This window comes from Porites lutea, chromosome 11, assembly GCF_958299795.1.
Source record: "Porites lutea chromosome 11, jaPorLute2.1, whole genome shotgun sequence".
Classification (NCBI taxonomy): Eukaryota; Metazoa; Cnidaria; class Anthozoa; order Scleractinia; family Poritidae; genus Porites; species Porites lutea.
The window spans coordinates 17,268,632-17,277,616 of record NC_133211.1 but is presented as its reverse complement, the minus strand read 5'-3'; the positions used below and the strand labels follow the sequence as shown (position 1 = coordinate 17,277,616).

The following is an 8,985-nucleotide window of genomic DNA, read 5'->3' as shown; positions in this document are numbered from 1 at the left end:
GTGTTTAACATTGGAACCGAGTTTAATAACTATGGTCATTGAAGCGTTGCCCGGTAAGCCGAGCATTTACAGCTGCATTTGCAGGGGATTCGAAGACAGCATTCCGAAACAGCAGTGAAATCTCACAGAGGAGTAATGTGAAATGCCTCGAAATATTCATAATGGAGTCCTTGATATGTCTTTGACGGTCACGAGTCCGCTCACTCAGGGAAGGCTACAAGGAGACGGATATTTCTCGCAGGAAACTGCAAGAAAAGTGCTTCCTGCGAATAAAACACCGAGAAAAACAAAAGCTCAACTTCATGAAAACTCATCTATTAAATTGCCTGTTCTCACAAGATCAAGGAAAACCAACAACGAAGAAAACAAAAACTTGCAAGTTCTTTTGCGCGGGATACGATGCTTCAACCTAACTTATCAGAATTTATTGCCAGAAATGCCACATAAGTCAAGTCAGACCGAATCCTCCGCCACTCGTGACTCACATGTATGTGTGTCCGATGATAGCAGAGATATCAAGCAAGAAAACGGTCCAATTTGGGATCAGAGCAGAGAAGAAAGTGTTCCGATTGATAAAGATGTTGAAAAAGAAAAGGACAATTTTTTGCCGCTTGTTTGTTCAATCCTAGAGGGTCAACGATTAAAAATTCGCCAAAAAGAGGGCTTTCAAGCAAAGCGCAGTAAACAATTCAAATGTAAATCGACGGAAAAGGAAAAGAAACCGCCATGTCAGGCTGGTTCAACGTCTGAAGACTCTGACATTGAAAGTGTTTTAAAGAGATCGACACCGACAGATTCAGAAACATTTAGTTCCTCTATTCCGGCTGTAACTGAACACGTTAAGCCAAGCAAGGGAAATGCGCGACCGCTATTTCACCTGCCGAGGGCAGATAAATACGATATCACACCAAGAAACATTATCAATAGCAAAACCTGTGCTGTGTTTAAAGAGAGCCATAAACAGTCCTTATTCAAATCAAGTTACAAAGACAGCTGGATTCCTCTTAGGGACAGTTCATTCATCAGAAATTCCGTGTTTAAAGCTGTCATACAACAACCGGTTGTGTTTCTACGGCAACCATCTCCCGTGGCTGGGGTTAAAATGACTTTATTAAAAGAACACGAGGCTACTATAGCGGCAGCAATCCAGACTGTAAAGAAAACAAACGTTCAAACTCCGTCTGTTGATGCAGAGGTTTCACCACATATAAAGAAGTTTGTGATTAGGCTGCCGCCGATATGCTAAAGGAACTTGCGTTGAGTTGCTAGACGAACTTTGTTATTATCTTCAAACAAAGTCGATTTCGTCAAATGTTGTGCTCTTCACGCCTCAAGAAATTATCAAATAAATGTAACCAAATTCTATAATCAATGCACAGGAAACACAAATCGGGCGGGTTTACTGCCTTTGTGAACACAGCGGAGTATATCAAAGAAGTGACTGAGCCTGGTTGACGGCTGGGATTTACTAAAATGGGGAGCGAGCACGGGGAACGAGAAACTACGAAAAATGGCCGAAACAAAATCTAAGTTGAACTCTAGCCCTATCTGTAAATAACCTCCATGGTTCCAGCAATTCACGGTTTTGTTCGCATTTTTCATTTCCCCGTTCGCCGTGCTCGTTCCCCGCTCCCCGTTCCCCGTTTTAGTGACATCCGGGAAAGCTGACAGTTCTTTTATCTACCATCATACACTTTTCAGTATTTGACAGTACCTTAACCGTCACTTCTTTAATAGAGAGATTACCGTAAATCCTCTATTGATTAAGCCACCCTGGGTGCCAGAGGGTTTTTTTCCTGTTGTTTGCGGCGAAAATTGAGCAGGGAAGTCGCGATCGTGACGAGCGGTCTTTTCCCGCTCGTCACGATAGCGGCTTCGCCGCTCAATTTTCGCCGCAAACAAAACCTTCTGGCACCCAGGGTAATATTAAGCCCCCTCGGGGGCCTATTTATTTCAAGCACGTTTGAGGGGGGGAAGGGGTCTTAATTGAGAGGGCTGGTTTATTTAGTTTAGCGAAACAGGACGCTATGCATTCCTTTTCAAACGACCAGAAGATGACATCAATTCTCCATATAAAGAGCTAAAAGGATATGAAGTTTGAGGCGTAGTATGTATTAAATATGGTGAATAAACGATACCGGAGTTACTCCACATGAAGTGTTACAGTTACCTGTAGTGATTAGTTGCTAATTAGAGAGGTGGAGCTTATTAGAAGGAGAGCGCTAAATCAAATGAGAACGGTATGTCCTGTATTATACGGGTATTGTACGTGAAATAGAACCTTTGAAGAATCTGGTCATATATCACTTAATAACGGCTCACTGGATGGCAAGTCATCCAAGCGTTCGTTTAGATCACAAAGCGTCGAGTGCGATCGAGCGAAGTATTTCAAGTTCAATTATTCCGTTGAAAATTAATGGTTTTATTCTCAATTAATAGTTAAGTATTATTCTGTTGAAAATTAATAATTTCTAATTTAATTATTCTGTTGAAAGTTTATCGCTACATCAGAGAATCAAATTGAAGAATAAGAACAGTTCAGTCTCAATTCAATAAAGTCAATAAAGACGAAAATACCATGGTACTTCTCGGATTAGATGAGCCGAAAGATACTCTGAGATTCGTATTCAGCAGTGTGGTCTGGATGGTTACACACAAAAAAAGAACCTTGATAAGTCTAATCAATTATTATTAATAACTTGTATCTCTAGTTTCAGCCCTTCGCGCGCCCTATAGAAACTAACTATAAAAAAAACTAACCAGCGTCTGCCACGCAGGCTCAAGTCATTTGGTGGCCTAGTGGGTCTTCCCCTTATGAAGCTTGGCCAATTGGGGGAAGCCTTACAACAAATTTCTTTACTTGTCGAGTTAATTCAGTGTCAACAGGCGGGGATGCCGTCATATTTGCCTTAGTAGTTGCCGAATTTCCGTTATCTTTTAACACCATTGTCACGCCTGCAGCTTCATGCGATGGCTGCCTTAGAAGCAATGTTGGTCTTTGCATGATTGCTTTAAATACGGCGTTCTTGATGACGTCACGATCCCGGCGTGGAATCCAGCTATCGCTATAACCGGGATATATAATCATTGTTTTTAGAGCTTCTCCTTTGAATACTGAACAAACTTTGACTTCTACGACGGCTGGAGGGTGGATATCGTATTTATCAGCCTTTGGTAACTTAAATGATGGACGCCTATGGTCTTTTCGAGGGCATGTTGACTTGATCATATCAGAACCTGATGTAAGCTTGCCTATCTTCCTCTCTGTCAAATTACGAGGTGTGACACGACATTTACTTCTTATATGGAATTTATCAGTCTTTGGAGACTGTGATAACTGTTGGCAAGCCCTCGAGTAACTCATATTCCAGGACTGGGAGCTCTCAGAGTCAGATTCGTGAGACGTCAAGTCGAAGTCGTTGTTTTCCTCCTGTTTCTTTCTCTCTTGTTTTTTGAAATCTTCTTTCCCGCGTAAATTCATTCGCCTTCCTTCTAAAACAGTGAAAGAAGAGAGTGACAAGCTGTTATTCTTTTCTTTAGGCAAGGTATACAAGTCAGACTCCAAGGCTTCACTTCTAGCTTCGTTTGGGCTCTCACCGGTAGTGGACGCTGGCGAATTCGTACTCGATGCATCCAATTCCGGTTTCAATCCGTGCACTTGAAGCGGAAATTCGAGGCATCGGACACGTAAAATAAACTGCAAATCATTACTGTCTTCATAAAGACTGTTCACTGTTCCTTTCTTTGCGAGAACAGGTAACTTTACCTCGGGCTTTTCAGATCGGTTTGTTTCCCCGACACTGGAGACTCCCAGTTTTAACTTGGGTATTTTGGTCAAGAATTTCTCGCCATCGTTTTCTCCCCGATTTTGGGCAGGAAATGGACTCTTTCCAGTAATAGCTATATCTCTACTGACTGATTTAAGCATCCTGTCAGTCTTTCCCGTGTCACAATCAAAGCGATCTCTATGACTCACCGAGCAGGAAACGTACTAAAAAATGCACCGCATTCGTATAGTCAACCCACTTTATATCATGGATTAATGAACCACAGACCTTCAAAAACACATTAAATCCGGCATTTAATGACCAAATAACTGTTCTAAAATCTCTCTTTGGCATTAGTCTGATAATTTCTTAATCGCTCTGTTTGTAAGCACATCTTAAAGCCGGACATATTACAGGGGGATAAATCTTTAACTTTTTAATATAAGGATTTGTATCTAACATAATGAGATGACCCTACAATGTTTTCATAGTCGTTTAGCAATATTCCGTGGTGACAAAAATTGTCATAATAATTTTCCCCAAGCCTTAAGTCATTAAGAGCTCTTGTTTGTCCGCTTGGTTTGGTATTTTTTTCATACTGCAAGGCCGGGAAATGCTGACAAGATATTACTACTGTTACTAGCTGACTTGATAGCCTCTTCTTAAAAACCCTACCTTTCTGCCAGATAAGAAACAAACAAAACAAAAGAAAGAAAGAAAGAAAGAAAGAAAGAAAGAAACAATACAACACAAAACATCAGCAACAAAAAAACTGCTTCCACTAGAATTTATCCAAGCTTACAGTCAAGCTTCTCTGTTTTGTTGAAAGATTATATTAAGAGGTAAGATGCAATATAGTGCTACATATTTACATATTTCACATCTCGCCAGTACTTTTTTATTGAAATTTTTTGCTAAATTCCGCTTTTTCTATTTATATTTTTTTTTTCGCTTGGTCTTGTGTACTCAATTTACATAAGTACCTAACATTAGCAAGTAATCTAAGAACTTCAACATACTAAAAGAATATTTATAAAATTAAGCTCGTTTGTTCATTTATAAACATCTTATACTACTACATGAGAAATTTCTGCAATTTGATTGGCTTAGAGCAGTGGTATTTCAGCTTAATTTGAAATACCTACATGTGAAAATTACAAACCGTTTGCGGGTAGTAGTATAAACAAATAAAAGCCTGATTTGTACGTGAAATTTGGCATAACTATACCACTCGTGATATTTCAAAATTACCTCAAATTTCACTCGCCAAACGGCTCGTGAAATTACGTATAACAATTTCAAAATATCACTCGTGGTATTTATGCCAAATATCACTACAAAACATGCTATTACCTATACAAGTAATTGTAAAGGACGGGGTTTGAATTCCGGAAAATGCGGTCGATGTAAATGTGCTTTCCTTTTTTATTAAGCTATATTCTTGATCTTTAGACAGCCCAGGCCGGATATTTATAGCGAGTATTTATGTTGTTTATGGCCGTATTCAACGTGGTCAGTATCCTAACACAAACAATTAATCCAAAAAATTATTTTCAAAACAAAAACAAATAATCTTATAAAGCTCAAGTTTACCCTTTATACTAATATAATACCCAACCGTACAAATTTGGTGGAAGGGCTGTAGCTAAGACATATTTATTTCTATGATTTTGCAGTTGGGAAATTTCTTCACCTTCGCATTAAGAGGCTGAAACTTTGGCAGCCGACTGAAAATCCTGGATTGGCTGGTCTCATCGACAGCCAAGATTATCGTCTGAATTCTTAAGGCAGATTTGTGTTTGCATCTGTTTTTCTTTCAGTTAAGGTATCATGTCAACCTAGAGCACTCTGCAGAACTAATAAAACTCTTTTGTTCCGCGTCCACTTCATTAATTCCTACCCCAAAATTCGCGGTGATTTTAGTACATATGTAGCTATTGTAGATGTTGGCCTGTTCATTAGGGCCAATCAACTGGGAGTCAACTGGGCCGGCTGGCTTAGTTCCCCAGATATCGCTGCCGCCACTCTTTCCTCTGTAAAAATTTTTTGATGTGTTCACGTGTATTAAATGCGGGCTATCCCAGTTACCGAGAACTCGGTATGCGGGCTAGAAATTTTGCCATATGAACTCCAGCTCGACCACATATGCTCTGTTGGGATCGGACTAGGCCCCGTAGTCGAACGTTAAGGGAGGCAATATGTTGGATAAAGGCCGCACAAGGCTTACAGGGACGTTGTTAAAGATTAGGGGCCGGAGTAAAGCCGAATTGACACTAGCAAGTTTTCTTGGCAGTGTCGTTGCAAAGGGTTTAAACTCGCTATATTTTTCCCGTCTATATTGTTTTATAGCGTACGATCTTGTACACGCTGACACTGAATTAAGACTTTAGAGGTTGCGCGGACAAAGTTCTTATTTCTTGCAAAGTCTTAAACCTTAATCTTGATTCTAAATGACTCTGATTCCACCAGACTGGCGAAGGTCGAAGTCTTATGTGTCGTGATACGATATGAACACGTGCCCAGGAAGCATACACAGTCAGACAAGCGTTCCTAATTGCCTGTTTAGATTAAACTGCATTTTCCATCAATATCTACCACTTTCTATGTCAGCACTCTTAAGTATATCAAAGGCAGTGATTTGCTGTACGTTTCTGAGGATTTTTCATCAACGTAATGAAGATAATTTGAATTTCCTGCGACAGAGTCAAACGTCCTCCATTTTCGAGTTAAAGAATTTGAGATTAACTGGAGAGTTACGTATCTTTCATTGGGTGGTATTTTAACTCAAACCTGACTCTAAAAAGATTTCAATGAGTAATCTTCTTTACATCCCCTCAAAGCTAATTTCTGCAAAGACTGATTATTTTATATTTATTTTAGCTTAAAACGCTTTGAAAGTGCTTATTTATAGTTCATTCTTAAAACTCCCGTCAGCGGACACCGTCGAAGGGTGCATACGGGGAGTCCGTTTGACGGAGGTTCCACTGTGTCTAGCACAGGACGACTAATGCGAGATCTTTCTCTCACAGTTCAAATACAGCGGCGTACCGCTAAAAACTGAAATTTCTATAGGTACCCACAGTTTTTCAAAATCAACCCTCCTCCGTCTACCAAATCGTTTTCATTTTGGGGACTTCCGTGTAATTTTATTATTTTTTTATAATCGTGGAGAGGCAAGTAGTTATGCATTCTCTTGGTCTTAGGACCACGTTCTTCAGGTAGCAGGTACAGCCTTCGCGTGCGAAAGAATCAGTAACAAAAATGCGTTTGTATTCAGTTTTAGAAATAAATTAACAGGAAGATGTGAAAGCGGAGTCTCTTATTGGCCATCAGACCGTTACTTTGCTATGTTTTTATTTATCTTCGACATCTTTGTCAGGTAAGCACGTGCCCACTGGCGTAAAGCACAGCTAGCCATGCCTCTGAAATATATATGAAATTTCACATCTTCACTTCCATGTTACAAAAACTGTCATATCATTTTCGCGATTCCCTCCAAAATTTTTGTAGCCGTACATGTTTAGCTTACAAATGCATGAGACTCTTATGAGAAATGATCTAAGTGATTTTTGTTATCACTTAGGCGCACGGGAAAAAAAAACAACAACAACGAAACATCCGGCTTGGGGAAAATCACGTTCCTCAGAAGATTAGTTTGTACAGACAAAACGAGCCTGCCGACGGATTTAATAAATAATAAGAAAGAACGGAATTTAGGTTAACACGAATTATGGGATAAATTGATATTTTGCTTGTCTAATTCTCGCAAATATTTAACGACAATTAAGGTTTCTCAACGTTGATGAAGAAAAGAGGTGGCTGAAATGCCGAGGAATGATGGATATGCCTCCAACAGCCCGTGGTAGGATATATGTGAAGGGGAAGGGTGCTTTAAGCCCACAAAAAGGAGGTAAAACTGGAGAGGAAAACTCTGCGAAAATAATCCTACACGAGGTAAAGACCACGGTTGAAATATCGACATCAGAAAAAGAGAAACACGTTAGAAATTCCCAGCTAAATTTTCCTGATCTTTCACTAACATCACAAGGAGCGAAGGGCAACCAAGACCAGAGCGTCCTACCAGCTCTGTTATGCATACGTAGCCTTAATTTTTCTCCTCAATTGCTTCACATGTGGAATAAACCCAACAGTAGCTTGCCACCGTCGTCTCGTGGTTCTCGGAGTTCCAGGACGACTACGGAACAAGACAAGAAAGGTGCTTTTCATAATAAATGCGATCAGACCAACGATAAAGTAAGCTTAGAACATCAAAATAATATTTTGCCACATCTGCCTGTCTCCACTGTTCTGGATGGTCAGCGGGTTACGATACGAAGTCCTCAAAGTTCCAAAAGTGGGACTGAGGGAAGCGAACAAGACAACAGAGGGACTAGAACTAAAAAGGTACAATTCAGTGTTGAAGACCGTAGTATCAAAACGACAAACAATACCTTGCCGCTTCTGTCTCTAACTACTACATTAAAGGGTAAGTGTCTGCTTTCACAAAGAAAACAAGGGTTAAATGAACAGCAGTATGAGGAAAAAAATGCCAACGACATAAAGCCTTCAGAACTGAACGACTGTGAAAAGAGAAAAACTTCAACTCCAAACGGGAAACACCAGACAACTATTAAAATGGCTTCCACAAAGACTGGTAAACAGATTACACGAACAGTATTTTACCTACCAAAGGCTGATAAATACGATATTACACCTGACGGAAAGTATACAAGCAGCAAAGTCTGCAGGGCTATAAAAGTGGAGGATCTGAAAGCGTCTTTAATCCGCTCAGACCGCAAAGACAGCTGGGTCCCTTCTGTCGACAAACAATTAATGAAATTTTCTGTATTTAAAGCAATCATGCAACAACCCACCGTGTTCCTACGACAACCTTCACCGGTAAAGGGCCTGAAAATGCCCTTGTTGGACCAGGAGGCTTCTTTAGCGGCGGCCATTCAAGCCGTTAAGGAAACAAATGAACCTGCGTCCCCGATGCCCGATGTTACTGAATTGACGAAGCAATTAAAGCACTTCGTAATAAAGTTACCACCGATATGCTGATGTTCCAGTTTGCAGCACACTCGGTTTTTTATTAAGTTACTCCATATGGAGCCAACAAACGAGCATGATCCTTGGAATCACATTATAGACAGAACCATTTTTCACTTAAAGAGAGAGCTTTAACGCATACGTCAATTCAGAACAGATACAAAACTTC

General features: G+C 40.1%; 3 protein-coding genes across 3 annotated transcripts; 2 read left to right on the top strand and 1 right to left on the bottom strand.

Moving 5' to 3' along the window:
- The first annotated feature begins 83 nt into the window (after window positions 1-83).
- On the top strand, window positions 84-1,495 carry LOC140952574 (uncharacterized). The gene has a single exon (XM_073402000.1). It carries the CDS (start codon window positions 143-145, stop codon window positions 1,244-1,246), a length of 1,104 nt encoding a protein of 367 aa, XP_073258101.1. The 5' UTR covers window positions 84-142; the 3' UTR covers window positions 1,247-1,495.
- Window positions 1,496-2,434: 939 nt separating this feature from the next.
- Window positions 2,435-4,341, bottom strand: LOC140952125 (uncharacterized). The gene is made up of 2 exons (XM_073401550.1): window positions 3,598-4,341; window positions 2,435-3,492 (listed from the first exon to the last, which is right to left on the bottom strand). The coding sequence occupies exons 1-2, from the start codon at window positions 3,926-3,928 to the stop codon at window positions 2,813-2,815; spliced, it is 1,011 nt and encodes a 336-aa protein (XP_073257651.1). The 5' UTR covers window positions 3,929-4,341; the 3' UTR covers window positions 2,435-2,812.
- A 3,113-nt stretch (window positions 4,342-7,454) lies between these two features.
- On the top strand, window positions 7,455-8,980 carry LOC140952483 (uncharacterized). The gene has a single exon (XM_073401907.1). The coding sequence runs from the start codon at window positions 7,602-7,604 to the stop codon at window positions 8,826-8,828; it is 1,227 nt and encodes a 408-aa protein (XP_073258008.1). The 5' UTR covers window positions 7,455-7,601; the 3' UTR covers window positions 8,829-8,980.
- The last annotated feature ends 5 nt before the right edge of the window (window positions 8,981-8,985 follow it).

Coding starts and splice junctions, on each gene's coding strand:
- LOC140952574 (XM_073402000.1), top strand. CDS start 143: ATGCCTCGAAATATTCATAATGGAGTCCTTGATATGTCTTTGACGGTC.
- LOC140952125 (XM_073401550.1), bottom strand. CDS start 3,928: ATGCTTAAATCAGTCAGTAGAGATATAGCTATTACTGGAAAGAGTCCA. Junction 3,493..3,597: donor TTCGCCAGCGTCCACTACCG/GTGAGAGCCCAA, acceptor TCACTGTTTTAG/AAGGAAGGCGAATGAATTTA.
- LOC140952483 (XM_073401907.1), top strand. CDS start 7,602: ATGATGGATATGCCTCCAACAGCCCGTGGTAGGATATATGTGAAGGGG.